This window comes from Nansenia antarctica, assembly GCF_963989245.1.
Source record: "Nansenia antarctica genome assembly, chromosome: 6".
Classification (NCBI taxonomy): domain Eukaryota; kingdom Metazoa; phylum Chordata; class Actinopteri; order Argentiniformes; family Microstomatidae; genus Nansenia; species Nansenia antarctica.
In genome coordinates this window covers 21,824,824-21,841,280 of record NC_137676.1, presented here as the reverse complement: position 1 = coordinate 21,841,280, position 16,457 = coordinate 21,824,824, and the positions used below count along the sequence as shown (strand labels likewise).

The following is a 16,457-nucleotide window of genomic DNA, read 5'->3' as shown; positions in this document are numbered from 1 at the left end:
ATGTCACTGCGCCCTTTGTTAGGAGATTCGTAATCTCCTCCCGGAGCGCACGTGTCTTTATCGGGCAGGACAAAAAACAGTCTCTCTCACGCCCCTGAAGGGCGGAGGAGGCTGAATGAACTGTAGTGCATATCCCCTCCTCAATGTCCTGTCAAGCCAGCCCGACAGAATACCTGTCCCTTCTAGTCATTCTGCATAAAGCAACGACAGCGGCTGGGCCGTCTGTTGTGGTGCAGTCGACAGAAAAAGCTTGAATTTCTGTATGACCCCAGCCGCCGCTGCCCACCGAGGAGATGGCACAGCCCAAGGTGGGGTCATTTCGAAAAGGGATGGGCTGCCGTCTGTAAAGAGTGTTTGTTATGTGTAACAATGCTCTTTATTGACGCAGGTTTATTATGCCTGATAATCAAAGAACCGGCCGCACGCTCATGAGCTGGGCCAGGTCTTGATAGACATGGAGGGGTTTTTGATGTAAATAACGCCTCGTGTCGTGATAGGGGTAAGTCCGCTAGGCAGAGAGCTGGCCACACGCCGGTAAGCTGGGCTAGTCTCCGCTTCGTTTCTAACTGGTAGCGATTCGACCACACTCTGACAAGGCAGGTGGGTCTCCGCTCCGGTAGATACCATGGAAAATCCTCCTTAGGGATTTACCGTCTGACTTACCGTCTGTAAAGAGTGTTTGTTATGTGTAACAATGCTCTTTATTGACGCAGGTTTATTATGCCTGATAATCAAAGAACCGGCCGCACGCTCATGAGCTGGGCCAGGTCTTGAATAGACGTGGAGGGGTTTTTGATGTAAATACCGCCTCGTGTCGTGATAGGGGTAAGTCTGCTAGGCAGAGAGCTGGCCACACGCCGGTAAGCTGGGCTAGTCTCCGCTTCGTTTCTAACCGGTAGCGATTCGACCACACTCTGACAAGGCAGGTGGGTCTCCGCTCCGGTAGATACCATGGAAAATCCTCCTTAGGGATTTACCGTCTGACTTACCGTCTGTAAAGAGTGTTTGTTATGTGAAACAATGCTCTTTATTGACGCAGGTTTATTATGCCTGATAATCAAAGAACCGGCCGCACGCTCATGAGCTGGGCCAGGTCTTGAATAGACATGGAGGGGTTTTTGATGTAAATACCGCCTCGTGTCGTGATAGGGGTAAGTCTGCTAGGCAGAGAGCTGGCCACACGCCGGTAAGCTGGGCTAGTCTCCGCTTCGTTTCTAACCGGTAGCGATTCGACCACACTCTGACAAGGCAGGTGGGTCTCCGCTCTGGTAGATACCATGGAAAATCCTCCTTAGGGATTTACCGTCTGACTTACCGTCTGTAAAGAGTGTTTGTTATGTGTAACAATGCTCTTTATTGACGCAGGTTTATTATGCCTGATAATCAAAGAACCGGCCGCACGCTCATGAGCTGGGCCAGGTCTTGAATAGACATGGAGGGGTTTTTGATGTAAATACCGCCTCGTGTCGTGATAGGGGTAAGTCTGCTAGGCAGAGAGCTGGCCACACGCCGGTAAGCTGGGCTAGTCTCCGCTTCGTTTCTAACCGGTAGCGATTCGACCACACTCTGACAAGGCAGGTGGGTCTCCGCTCTGGTAGATACCATGGAAAATCCTCCTTAGGGATTTACCGTCTGACTTACCGTCTGTAAAGAGTGTTTGTTATGTGTAACAATGCTCTTTATTGACGCAGGTTTATTATGCCTGATAATCAAAGAACCGGCCGCACGCTCATGAGCTGGGCCAGGTCTTGATTGACATGGAGGGGTTTTTGATGTAAATACCGCCTCGTGTCGTCGCGGCACTGAGTTTGCTCAGAAACTCCGCCTCCGCTGCAGACAGACCGTTGGGTCGGTCTGTGGTGATCTTCGCAATGGCGGCGTTAAACACGGCGATGTTATTCGCCGCCGCCTGCGCACCGAGCTCATCAGAGCTTTCTGATTCTGACACCGGCACCGACCACTCAGCTGGGTGAGGGCGGCGTGGTGTCAGGGCCGGCTGAGCGGGCGGGACCATCCCTACTTGGGGAGGTGCCTGCCCAGAACGCCGCTCTGGGGCCTGTCCGGACGCATCATCGGCAGAGCTATTCGAGTCGGATAGCATCCCCGAGATAGCGCCCGCCAGGGGACAACGCTCTCCTTGATCCAGGCCATCCCCTTTCGCCTTTCCGCGACGGAAAGGAGGTGGAAGGGGAGGCAGCTGGGGGAGGCGACCAACGCCGCCTCGGCATGTTCGGGGCCGAGGCAGACGTGGCAGAAGTCGTGCTTGTCCTCCGCTGCTAGGAAATCGCAGCGGCAGGTGTCCCGGAGGAACTTCTTCGTGGTCGGCGGCGGACGATCCATCGCTGAAGGGAAAAGTCTCCTCCGCTGAAAAGTGTCCTCCGCTGCTCGGAAGTCGCAGCGGCAGGCGTCCCGGAGGAACTTCTCCATAGGCGGCGGACGATCCATATCTTGAAGGGAAAAGTCTGGCGGGTTCTCCAGTCTTAGTAGTCGTCCTTCTCAGTCTTCAGATATAAACCCGTGCTGAACTTTTTGGGAGAATGAGGTAGCGAAGTACACCCCTTTATATAGCACCCCAGGCGGGCGCAGGCATTGAAAAATTCAGTCATTGGCTACTTTAGGTAGCGGGTAAACCAATAGGAGCAGAGCTCCCCTATGGGGCGGAGCTCCACGATATAGAACATGATAGCCATCTATGAGCAATGCACTGTATATAAGATGATGACCATGGGTCTTTCTGCTGCTGACCAAGGGGCTGAGTCCTGTTGATGGGGCCCAATTTTTCTTTTAGAGTCTGTAGGCTATTGTATTTGTTTATTAAGATTTCATAAATATGATATATTGTCTGAATTGTTTTCTTGTTTTATAAAATGTTAATTATTTTCATTTCTTGTGCTGGTTTATTATGAACAACATGTAAAATTGCAGGAAACTAGCACAAATAATTGGGTGGGAGAGAGGGGCCGCCGCTGCCAAAACGTGCACAGTTTTGGGTCGCTCCACCGCCAAAAAATCTCACTCCAAACTTTTGGTGAAACTTGGCAGCCCTGGTCTCGAGGGCTAAGTGCACGACTGGTAACAGATAATACTTGCCAGGCCATTCTTAGGGAAGAACTGTTGATGAGTGAAGGGAAGTCCAGGGTAGATGTAGGCAGAGGGTTGATTGGGAGTGGAGACAGGTGTGCAGGTTTGGCTGATGATCTAATTAGAGGGGACAAGCCTCACCTGCGGCGGAGAGCACGCTGTGCTCGAGCTGTGGGGGCGGGTGCTCTAGCTGTGGGGGCGGGGGAGGGCGTGTGTGGAGGCCCAGGCGTAACAATCTGATTGGATAAGAGGCATTCCATGAGTGCTAATCAGATTTCCAGAGCGTATTTACGAACGCAGCCTTTATCTAACCGAGGGCTGACAGTCAGAACGAAAGTGAAAGCTTCTAATTTAGTAGTTGAACTACTACAGTTTTCACACTGGTCGTCACAGTATGTACTGTCTGACCGAACTGAAGATAACGTTTTTCCGTTCATTTGTTTCCCACACAGACCGACGGGACCCAGAGGTAGGCCTAATGATTATTCTATATGAAAGAGAATGAAGAATAAGTGCTCTACTGAGAGCAAACTACTCGGTCACGACGTTCCTGTCCTGGCGCCCACAGCTGTCAGGACTGCAGAGTCACTACCTGTCTTCCGCTGTAGATTAATTACTTTCTTCTAATTTGTAAGTGTTGAATTGCTAATGATTATTGCTTATTGGTAATTGTAGTTTATGAATGAAGGAGGTTTTCTCTGTTATAATTCAGTTGGCGCACAGGTGAGATCTGACGTGGTCATGGACATCCCGGACAGGACAAGAGGTAATTACTATTTTCTGTAAACCAAACATTGTCCTATAACATGTGTTTATATAATATGTTTTTAATCGCTTAATTGCTTTTGAGGAAATCAAAATCATATCTGGAACTGTGAACTTTTAAAGTGAACACGCACTCTTGCTGCACAAGAAGAATCATATGATATTGATTGAGTTATCTTGGAATTGATTGAATTTGGGCCTTAGCCTTAGGCTTACTGCACAGAGAGAGCTGTGGTTTCTGACAAGACTGAGCATGGGGCAGTAATCTCGGTCTAGTCTAGCCTCTGTTTCTAGCGTCTGTTTCTGAACTCATAGACCCCTTGGCAGTGCAGTTTCCAAACCAGCCACTTTCACTTTCTCTTGTCAGAAATATCCTCTGTCACAACTTTAAGTTGTCTACTGTTAGTAAAATGAGTACTGTTAGTACAAAAATATGTATTTAAAATTGTCTTTATTTTTTATTTTTTTAATCACCATATCTCGTGTACATACATTGTCCTGTTTTAGAATACCAGCTCTAGAATATGACCCTCAATATACAGTAATTAAATCAAAGTGACTAGCGGCACCCTTTTCCATTCCATCTCAAGCACTGTTTTCCTGTGTCTGTAGTGGCAGGCATGGTGCTTGGGAACATCTTTGGTGCTGATCGCTATTTCTGGAGCCAGCTCGACGTTGGCGGGGGCGTAACTAAGGTGACGTCACCAGAGGATAGTGATTTCATCCTGGCCTTCTGTCCCATCGTCTCTCGTGCTGGGACTGATATTGAAGCAGCAGTGAAAGAGATTCCAGGTATAGAATAGTTCACAACGTTTGAACACAATGTTCCTAACAGTATCTGTCTTTCATATTCAGTAAAAGGAGACACTGCACATTTTTAAAAGTCTTATTCATTATCCCCAGAAAAAATATCAGTGTCTGTATCTGTATACACACCCGTGGACTATGTTTACCTTAGTGGCACAAATTAACACTAACACTCTAGATAGACAATATAGAAAAAAACAAGATAAAAAAATATATTATTCAGTTTATTTCAAACTATGCAAACTGTTTACGGCTGTAGTCCAGCTGTAGCTCTAGAAGGGGTCATTAGGGTCTTGTCTTTTCTTTCTCCGACAGAGAGCAGAAAAGTGCTGTTCTCACATAGTATGTAGACACTGGTGGAGATAATTAATACGAGGATGAACATGTACCGTGTCCCTTTAAACAAGAGGAAATTCCTGGGCACTGGTCATTAATACATTTTGTGTTCCCTTTTACAGTTGGTAAACATGTCATTCTGGTGGTGCTGCATCACACCTTCAACCCTGACTACACTGTACCTGACAGCTACAGACTAGTGACCAGAGATGACATCATGCTCACAGTGGACTGTCTGTTCCATGAGAACCAGGGACTACTGAAGTGTCCTCGCAACCATGAAGCAGTTAAACGCATTCTGAAAAAGCTTGACATTAAACCACAGGTAACCTCATTAGTTTGGAAAGCCTTTGGAAATCCTTTGCAGAAAGTAGCTCCAAAGGTAATAATAATAATAATAATCATCATCATCATCATCATCATCATCATATTAATCATATTAATAATAATAATAATCATCATCATATTAATAATACAATAAAAAAATAGTTTATTTGAGTAGGGAAAGATACATTTCAATCATTCACCAATTGCATAATCAAGAGTCATATGCATTGCGCTGTCATGCTAATTTTCAACATAACTCCCAAGTTTGACCAACTAGTACTTTCTTGTTACAGGTTGTAAGACCCCTCTTCAAACGATCATTCCTGGTATGTTATTACACAATTAAGCAAATGACAAAAGTCCCTAGGGAAACTGGGTGTACTGTTTGAGTGTTGAATGTATGGTTATGCATATGTCACATGTGACGGCAGCTGGTGAAAGGGGGAACAAGTCAGCAACCGACCAAATATTCAGACTTTTATTGTATTATTTTTTATAAATGTCAACGTTGTTGAAAATCAATGACACACTCGCTAGTCAAACCAAAATATTGCAATGCAATGGATTCGGTGAGTAATTCCCACTCTTACCTAATTACTATAACACTACTTTACATTGTTAGCAGGCTCAGAAAACAAGATTAGTTTGCAAGCCAACTTCAATTTAAAATGTTGTCGGAAAACATCCTCAAACCGTGGACTAGCACAACTAGCCAGTTTGCTAACACAGCTTGTTTTCTGAGCCTGCTAACAATGTAAAGTAGTGTTATAGTTAACTAGGTAGTAGTGGGGATTACTCACTGAAGTGGACTTCACACTAATCTCCTGACCAACACCATTGGGGCTTATCCAAAACGATAATCAATTTCATTCACCAGTCCTTACAAAACCAATACCTCTGAGTCAGGGACAGAGACTGCCTGTCCTGAATACACATCAAACACTCAATCGGTTGAGTTGTCTGGATCAAAGGGCATTTGGACAGCTATTCAGTCAATGATAAGATTAAATAGATAGGAAGATCAAAGTTACATGCAACCTTTCTGCCAAGACAAGGATAAACAACACATCAATGGAGGTCATCGCACATATCACTGAGAGACATTGATGTTTTTCCATTGATCACATATTCTTGGATGAAAAGTAAAAGACTGAAGAAACATCTGTTTAGGATACACCTGGGCTCCTCCTTCTCAGACCTCTCCACCCCCTAACACTAGAGATGCTCCGATCAGGGTTTTTGGTGCCGATCACCGATCACTGGAATCAGTGATCTGCCGATCCGATATCACCGATCACCGATCACAGCGTCGAAAATGGCAATTGAAGCATTCTATTTATTGTGTAGCATTATTTATGTTTTTAATTATTCTTAACACCATTGACATTGTATATTTAGTATTCAAATGAAATTAGGAGATGAGAAAGTATCATGAATTGACAACCATCTGTTTTATTGAATTCACAACCACCTGTAGCTTACTTCAGGAAAAACAAATAAAATGTGAAAATAAAAATCATAATAAATAAAATGTACACTGTCACATCAAATGTGCAACATTCCACTCAAATGAGAGGAACTAGGGGCTCTTAGAGAACTTGGAGCTTATAGTATACAGTAGCTTTCCTGAGGAACAATAAACATACCCAAACTAAACTGCAACATAAACAGGCTATAGCCAAATATAAAATAAGTCATATTTAGGAGGAGATAAGACAGCAAGTCAGCAATAATCAATAAAACAAAAAAAACAAAACATTGCACCTAAGGAGATTTCAGACTCAAACCTTACTTCTTAAGCAGCATCACTGGCAGATTAATATTTATTTATAATGATTATAATAATAATAATAATAATAATAATTATTATTATTATTATTATAATATATAATTATTATAATTAAAAATTAATAATAAGATAATGACAATAAAGTCCATAAATAAAATAAATAAAGATTAGCCTTGAGAAATACAAGCATCTCAGCGTTTTTGGCACTCAGCCTGTTCCTCTTATCATCTCAAATATGTCCTGCTATGCTGAAAAGTCACTCGCTATCTACACTTGTGCAAGGTGCACAGAGGAAGACCTAAAACTCGCGCGCTAATAGTTGTTGTTGCTATGGGCCTTAGTCTAGCTTAGTGACTTCCTGCTCGCTGGGTCACATGACGTCGCTGAACACTACCTACACTACGCTCGTGAAGTCGCGCTGGAACTCTGACCAGCACTCGTGGAACGCCTCTCGTCCAATCAAAGCACTCGGTCCCTTTATGACGTCGAGCCCAGTGTGCGCTTCGGCGCTCTCGGAGCGAATCAACGAACGCAGCAAATGCCGTATTATATTCGTGGTATTGAAAGACCTTGCGTGCGTTCCTCCGCGAGGTATTTCTTTTGAGCAGACATTACAAACGGCATATTTGTTGTCTCTTTCCGACACTGTGTAATTCCAGACTGGCGACGCCATTTTGTAAACTGATCGGTCGTGTTTGATCGGCCGTTTTGAGAACTCAGATCAAAACCGATCAAGGCCATATCGGCCGATACCGATCGGCGCCGATCAGATCGGAGCATCTCTACCTAACACCCTACATTACTACCTCCTAACACCCTACATTACCACCCCTAACACCCTACATTACCACCCCTAACACCCTACATTACCACCCCTAACACCCGACATTACCAGGAAAAAGTCCTTCGTTTCTCTAGCTCTGTGACTGCCGATGGCACTTGTTCTTATCAAAGGTCCTACCTAAGATGACTGTATACTGTACTCTGTAAATCAAGTATATTTTCATGCATGGTTTTTGCTTCATCACACACCTTTATCAATTCAACCAGAGTATTCTGTACCTGTGTTTTATCATCAGTACACACTAACCCTTGTAAATCACCTCTAATGCTGGTAGCTTTGCTTAGTTTAGCTTTTCTGCTCGTTTGCAACAAGTCCAACTTCAACACAAACGCTTTAGCAGTAAGCTTAACCACGCGTTTACCAGATAGTGTCTCATCACCATTAGTGTCCAATTCCGCTTCACGCATCTCCATGACGAATAATCAGTCAGTCAAAACAGTTCGCAGCACGCAACAGTCAACGCAATGTCTATAATTGTCCCCTTCGCTTCAGTCACCAATGCATTGGATTTAATACCGGTGTGCACACATTAAATGGCCATTAAACAATGTAGCACTACTCATACCGTGCGGTGGGTGCCGTTGTAGTGGTCTCATGGTCCGATGCTCCAAACAGCTGGCTTTAGAATCGTAGCTCCTGCGGCTGCACACGTATCCAAACACGTATCCAAACACTTATCCAAACGTTATATTCCAAGCGATGTTCCAATAGATGCATAGGTTTGACAATGTTAAAGGAGCATAGTCTACTACTTAGCTACTGAGATGCTAACCCGACGGATTGTCCGGTTGACGCGCCGTGCGTTCTAGTTTGATGTGTTGCTGTTGGTTATACAAGATCCGTAGTCATTGGTTTGCTGCATAATAAACATTTATTGCGTTACTAAGTGCCATCTATGGCTTAATCACTGGTACAAAACAATAACAATAACAAACTCAGCGCCCTTGCGGTCAAACCTATTTGCCCTTCCGGGGTCAACACCTGACGATAACAACGAATGTGCTACCTTATATACACCTGCCTCAGGTATTGTGACAGCGCCACCCCATGCCCACACAGTGAATTACAACACATATCACAGGACCATATCTGGCTCCTACAAGGCCTTTTATTAAGCAAAGTTACATGACATGAAAAGCAAAAAGCCCCCAATGATGGGTGGGACTCATAGCCACAGATCTTGGCCCATCCCTTACAGGAAGGAAATTGGCCTTCCTTGAGTTCTAGATCCGCCAACCTGTAGAGAGACTTACATTTCTCAGTATAAAATGATATAAAACCCCAACACAATGCTTCCATAATGTAACTAATACTCTATCAACTACCTCTGAGCGATATGTTTATTTTATTTTTAACATCTCTACAATTTAAATATTATAAATTGAACTGATATCCAGAAATCTTAAGCCGGGATAGTTCACCCAAATTACTCACAAAAGTTCTACTATTAGTAATAATTATTGAAAGTAATGTGGCCTGAGACTGCTTTTCAGCATTTGAATTACACAGGGTAAAAACAATATTTTTAATGTGCCATTTTTTCCGCAGCTGGCCCTATCCTTAGCACTCTTCAGAGCCTTGTGGAGCTGGTACTGTTACCTTGGTCAGCCCGGGTGGACGTACGTCATACGCATCGTAGGTTCCTTCTTTGTTCTTATTGTTCCAAATTTACAATTCATGATTTTTTATCTTGTCATCGTTGGTAATACAGTTGTGTCATCCGCAAACTTTATGTCTCTTTATATCAAACTGCTCTTTTTTTCTTTTCAGTGTGCATCGTTGAGGCCTGTCATCTTTCCACGTAGGTTCCAATTTATTGTCATCATAAGAGCATCAATATAAAAACAATTCTAATCAATTATTATTAGCCCAGCCACCCGGAGATCCTGGGGCCTCATTCATAGAACGTGCTTAGATCAAATGTTGATCTTACCCGTGTCGTACGTAGAAAACCACGTCAACGTAGTGATTTATACAATTTCAACGTGAGTCAATTTGATCGTGGAAACGATCGTAGCTCGACGTTGAGTATTCAACTTGCTTACGCACATTACCTACTGGTTATGCGGAGTTATTACAGGCATGTGAGCCGCACTGGAAAAACGTTGCCTACTGTAATTCATGCGAAGTTTAAGTGGCTCGTAATAAAATTAACGATGTTGTTACCAGCCGAGAAAATGGGTTAAATTCAAGATTTAAAGGGAACTAATGTTTATGATTGTATTTCAGTCTTTCTTTATATCCCTCCGGAGCTGTCTATCTCTCTCTATGCCTTGCCCGGCCACGCGCTAAATGATACTGGATTTCGAGTTGAGTCGGGATGAGGCACCCCCCCTGAAATAAAAACAGTCCAAATCATCCCCCTTCTAAAACTGCCATCCCCCCTTTCCATCCCTTATGTCATTTTATCAATGAACGTGGTATTACTGCCCTCTCCCGCTTCCAGACGCACGCCTACCCTATAATATAGTATTAACGCCCTGTGATAGCGGCTCAAATAGCGGCTGAATGAAGCCAAGTGCTATAATATAATATAATACAGACAGTATATAATATTGTCAGTATTGTCTGTCTGTATTATATTATATTATAGCACTTGGCTTCATTCAGCCGCTATAATTGAGCCTCTATCACAGGGCGTTAATACAAACCTCATTCACCTGCGTTCAATTCCAAGTATGTTTGGTATTTATAGAAGGAAGCACGTACGCAACTTTAAACCATCTCAGCCCGTTTTATAAATAATGCTTACGTCCGTTTAGAAAAATGTGCTTACGTGAAAGTCAAAGATGACGTTCAAGTACTTTTTTATGAATGAGGCTCCTGGGCTATTCATAAGACATTCAGGGCTATAGCCCTGGACGCCTAGGGTTAGGGCTATAGCCCTGGACGCCTAGGGTTAGGGTTAGGGCTATAGCCCTGGATACCTAGGGTTAGGGTTAGGGCTATAGCCCTGGGCCCGGATTCACAAAGCGTTCTTAAGAAAAAAATTGTTCTTAAGAACAACATTTGTTCTTAAGACAAAACTTAAGAAGATTTGGTATTCATGAAGAAAATCTTATCTTTTCTTTAGTTTTTTCTTAACTTTCTTCTTAAGATTTTTCCTAAGATAGAACTTAAGAACAAATGAGATTCTCGAAAACAAAGTTCTTAGATTTCTTCTCAAATTTCTTCTCAACTTTAAGAGAACCTCTCACCTGTCTTAAAGCAGCTAAAGTGAAAGGGAAGTCTTACTTGAACAATTTTGTATTGCATTTATTTGATTTATTTTTTTGGGATTTGGATTTATTTGATTTTATTAATATTTAGTTTAGCCCTAGACAATGTGTTAACACATTTTGTTAATTCAAGTTGGTCAGAGTATTTTTGTGTGAATGTAGCCTATCACATAAAGCATGTTTGAGATATAACTGAAATGGGCCTTTCAGCCTGTGTCACATGTAGGCCTATTCCTAGATTACACCACAATGTACTCAGAAAGTAAGTCAAGGAGGCAGTTGTTGTATTTAATGTATACTACTTAATTAATCATTATGAACATGTTATTTAAGTAGGCCAAGTAACTGAAACAATGTCCTTACTATTATTTATTTTATATTCACATTTTAGATGGAAGTTCTTCATAAGTTCAAAAGAGAGTGAGAGAGACACACACAGGTGTAAAAATCACAGTTCAAAATCTTCTCAAGAACTTCTTAACTGAGAAAACTAAGAACTTCTTAAGAACTTCTTAAGTGAGAAAAGTAAGAAGTTCTTAAGACATAGGACAATTCTTAAGAAAAAATTGTGAATAGCGTTTAAGAACATTCTTAGGAACATCTTATCTTTTTTCTTAAGAATTGTCTTAAGAATTATCTTAAGCCCCGCGGTGGTGTAGCGGTCTAAGCACTGGCCACTAGTGCATGCTGCCCACCGGGGCCTGGGTTCGTATCCCAGCTCGCCAGATCCGGATATGGCTGGGGCACACACGGGGAGCGGCATATTGGGCGGCCGCTCCCGAGGGCGGTAGATAGGAGTATTTCCGGACAAGGATCCGTCGCGCAACAGCGCCCCCGGGGTGCCGGAATAACAGGTGCTGGGCTCGAGAAGCCAGTCAGCTAGTCTGCCTGGCGGCCTCTTCTGGGACTGCCGGCCACGGGGTCGTGCGGCGGATCCTTCGCAATAGGCAGGGGATAATTGGATGCTAGGTTGGGTTCAATTGGCTACCAAATTGGGTGAAAAAGGGATCAATTTTTTTTTTTTTTTTTTTAATAATTAAAAATAATAATAATAATATCTTAAGAACACTTTGGTGAATCCGGCCCCTGGACTCCAAGGGTTAGGGTTAGGGCTACAGCCCTGGACGCCTAGGGTTAGGGTTAGGGCTATAGCCCTGGACACCTAGGGTTAGGGTTAGGGTTAGGGCTACAGCCCTGGACGCCTAGGGTTAGGGTTAGGGCTATAGCCCTGGATGCCTAGGGTTAGGGTTAGGGCTATAGCCCTGGACGCCTAGGCAGTTATTGTGACAGTGAGGATACTATTTTACTGTAAGTAACATGTTTTTTTCTAACCCTAAGATTTGCCAGAAAGGCTGACATCTGCTCTGGAAAGAATTTGCAATTGAGAGGGTGGCGAAACAAGATGATGTCATCGACCCAGTCCAAGTTATAATCCTGAGTGGAATTGTGCTTGTAAAAGTTAGTGGTTGTGAAAGTCAGTAGAAATAATATGAAATGGATGGATGAAAGAATGTTAGATTGAAGGAGAAATTATCATCTGTCACCTCTATCATCTCTCCATCTAACATTCTTTCATCCATCCATTTCATATGTGACACGGTGTAGTGTTTTGGTCCGCATGTCAGCATCCGATTTAATGTTCTGACTTTTGTTTTGAAAAATTTGAATACATTTCTGCATTGTTGAAAATCAATGACACATCGCTAGTCAACTAACACAGCTTGTTTTGTGAGCTTACAATGTAATAGTTAACTAGGTAGTAGTGGGGATTATCACCAACTGGCGGCCCGCCAAAGCTTCCCACCCGGCCCGCAGAATATTTATGTTTAAAAAATATTAATGAATTCAGAAAAAAAATTCACATACTCGTAGGCCTATTTAACATTTAGTGTTTTTTTTTTCACATGCTCTTTAACATTTCGTGTTATAGGCTATTTTTTCACATGCACATTAACAGTGACATAAATAACAACTAACTTCTCAGTAAAAAAATGAATGAGCTTGTTATGCTTGTAGAACCCAGACAGCCCGGAGAGATGCACTAGTTGCCCACTCTTGTTCAGTTAACGTTCTGCTAATAATTCCACTGGCATGTCCATATCCAGCTTTTAAGCTTCGGCGACGTGCCTCTGATTCTCAGGGTATGATTCTCTGAAAGCTGCATGCCTAGCATAATTGTAACGGCGAAGATTGTATTGTTTTTCAACAGATACCGTTTCAGTGCAGATGAGGCCCAAGGCATACAGGTTTTGCGTTACTAAATGTTGGCAAGATGAATGTGTACTGTCAGTCCATTCCTCATTAAAGCTGAATTTTTCCACGTCAATTTTACGCTTCAGGTTCTTTGAGAGTGACATTTTGCTTGATTGATAACTGAAAATGATTACAATGAAGTGAAGCCAAAATATCTTGATCGCACCCTGGTGGCTGGCTGTAGTATAGGTGTCAGGAGTCTGTTAACACTGATAATAAGCCATTAATAACGTAAATTTTGTAAGAAAGTGAAAATATTAAACAATAATATGCTAATTATGCATACATAAAATAAATAAATATATATAAGTCCGGCCCCCACAGTATATGCTTCGAAAAAATTGGGCCCTTGGACAAATGTAGTTGGTGACCCCTGGTTTAGAGTTAGCAGTTCCTGTTTATATACGAGAGTGTAGTGGTTTTTATATTATGTTATACTGAGTCTCTACAGTAGTGGCGAAGCTAGCACTCAAGGAAGGCCCATTTCCTTCCTGAGGGGGTATGAGCCAAGATATGTGTCGCAGTGAACAATTCGGAGTATGGACAGGGCCCATAACTTATGTAATCACAGATTTGTATAATATGATTGGTTCCCAAGATTGGTGACCTCATGACCAAGGATAGTTATAAATATGAGTCCCCACCATTGTTGGGGGCGGCTTTTGCTTCCTGCTTGCTCCTGGCTGCTACGCTCATGTAACCATTTTGCTTAATAAAAGGCCTCTTTGGAGACAATTGATCGAAGCTCTTTGTGCTTTGTAGGTTATACTAAATCTATTAATAATCGATTAGAGGCCACAACAAGAGTCTTTACGTTAAGCTATTGTTACCACTGCTGTTACACTGTGATACTGCTACTGTTCAGATAAAGTCACTTAAAAAATTGCTACATGCATGAGGACCCTCTCAACAACAGTAAGGTCTAAGCTCAGAAACCTTGGTGTTATTTTTGACCAGCAAATGCACTTTGATCATCACATCAAGTCACTGACACGTACCTGTTTTTTCCAGCTGCGCAATATTGCTAAGCTCCGGTCTGTGGTATCCCACGCAGCGTTGGAAATGATCATTCACGCTTTTGTATCATCCCGATTGGACTATTGTAATTCCCTGTTCACCTGCCTCGACGCATCCACCCTGGGCCAGCTACAAATGGTCCAACATGCAGCTGCAAAGCTGTTGACTAGGTCCAGAAAGTCATGTCATATCACTGCCATCTTAGCATCTGGCTCCTCTAGCATCTGGCTACACTGGCTCCCCATCAAATTTAGAATTCAATTCAAGGTTCTGGTCATCACGTTCAGAGCCCTTCATGGTCAGGCACCTGCCTACATCTATGACCTACTGCGGCCTTACAGCCCCAGTAGGTCTCTCAGGTCCTCTGACCAGGGTTTGTTGGTTGTCCCCCGTGCCAGATTAAAAACCAAGGGTGATTGAGCATTCCAAATCGTGGCTCCCAAGCTTTGGAATGCTCTTCCCTTGGATCTTAGATCAGCGGTCTCGGTCGAGGCTTTTAAAAAACAGTTAAAGACTGTCCTGTATAGACAGGCTTTTGGCTAACCCCAAAAGCCTGGCTCTCTGTGTCCTGTTGATATTGTTGTGCACTTGTTGTTTGTTACTTGTTCTTATTTTCACTTGTTTGCCTATTTTAACCTGTTATAACGTTTGCTCTTGTATTATGTTCTTATGTATGTAAAGCACTTCGTGACCCCTGGTCTGGGATAGGTGCTATAGAAATAAGTTTACTTACTTACTTACAATGGAGTAAAATAAGCTTTTATTTTGGGTTCTGATGGGGTAAGTTAGTTGAACTAAGCTCATTATTATACGTTATATTCTTCAAGAATCAATTGCTACATACCATTAATTGAATGTCCAAAAATTGATTTACCACTTACAGAACGCCCCTTTAACCTCTGTTAATTCAATGTATACTCTACTTTTAATAACCACTAGATGGAGACAACACCGTGAGTTTCTTTTTATTTTATCCTATTTCAGTCCATAATATATTATTAGTTTGTACCTAAATATTAATTCAAGAGAGCTACAGACTAGAGGACATTTTCACTAGACAGCTACGTCCATTATTGTGTTGGGGAATGTATTTCAGCTGAATAAATGCTATATGAATTAATAACACATTATCGTATCAATTACTTATCGAAGAGGTGTCATTTGAAGTGATCAAATGTGATAGTTAATGTTGTTGAAGGCTCATTGTATCGAACCTGAACACCATTGATAAAACCTATTACACATGTTTTATTTATGAAACGTCATAATGAATATTTGTATTTCTCCTGACTGCTATATAGCCTATTACTACTGATTCGCACTATTTTGTTTCTAATTCAGCTGTCTTTAGATGTAGGCTACTTAAAGTCACCGGTGCTGTCTTCAAGATCGTTAGGGGTTTAGGAGAAGCAGAATATTCTGATGTGTATATGTAAATCCCCACAGACACACCCAGCCGATCTCGCAGCGCCACTCCAATCAGCGCCTCAAGCGACTTCAGATTAGGGCTGTGACGGTGAAGTCATATAAAATGCGATTTGTCACGTAGCCTACATTGCATACAGCCGTAATTAATTTAGTGAAATCCTATGGGGTCTTCCTCCTCCTTCCACAGCAGTCAATAACAATCAACAGTACAATATAATGTAGTAATAATACGGTTACACGGTGACCGTCGGTTACACGGTAATAGGAGGACGACCATTCAATACAATGATTTTAGAGGAGTGCAAATTAATGATTTATAAACACTTGTTTTGCTACCTTAATCCATCTATCTATCTATATCAAACTGTCTCAATCTCCTCCCAAAGGATTGCAATATATTGCATTACATCTCATTGTACTTTGCACAGCATTTTGCACTGCAATTGACTACACTGTAGTACAACTGGTTACTTTTATTACTACTTACTACTGGTACTTTATTACTACTTTTTTTTTTCTTCTTTTACTTTATTATTGTGATTTTGTATCTTGATGCTGCAATGCCAATGTTGAGGAACCAAAGCAAAAATTA

General features: G+C 42.3%; 1 protein-coding gene across 3 annotated transcripts; it reads left to right on the top strand.

Moving 5' to 3' along the window:
* Positions 1–3,425: 3,425 nt before the first annotated feature.
* LOC308160153 (uncharacterized protein) lies at positions 3,426–13,447 on the top strand. Of its 3 annotated transcripts, XM_080534041.1 has the most exons (8): positions 3,426–3,550; positions 3,794–3,847; positions 4,459–4,638; positions 5,112–5,314; positions 5,610–5,642; positions 9,498–9,584; positions 9,720–9,750; positions 12,506–13,447. In XM_080534041.1, exons 2-8 carry the CDS (start codon positions 3,823–3,825, stop codon positions 12,550–12,552), a joined length of 606 nt encoding a protein of 201 aa, XP_080390167.1. In that variant the 5' UTR covers positions 3,426–3,550; positions 3,794–3,822; the 3' UTR covers positions 12,553–13,447. The 3 variants fall into 3 exon arrangements, with proteins under 3 accessions (XP_080390167.1, XP_080390169.1, XP_080390168.1); XM_080534043.1 differs by lacking the exon at positions 5,610–5,642; XM_080534042.1 differs by lacking the exon at positions 3,426–3,550 and having other exon boundaries at positions 3,779–3,847.
* The last annotated feature ends 3,010 nt before the right edge of the window (positions 13,448–16,457 follow it).

What these genes read in the sequence shown, in the direction of transcription:
- LOC308160153 (XM_080534041.1), top strand. Translation starts at nt 3,823, where the DNA reads ATGGACATCCCGGACAGGACAAGAG. An exon ending in CATCCCGGACAGGACAAGAG is followed by an intron (nt 3,848 to 4,458) that starts GTAATTACTATT and finishes CTGTGTCTGTAG; the next exon opens with TGGCAGGCATGGTGCTTGGG. An exon ending in TCTTCAAACGATCATTCCTG is followed by an intron (nt 5,643 to 9,497) that starts GTATGTTATTAC and finishes TTTTTTCCGCAG; the next exon opens with CTGGCCCTATCCTTAGCACT.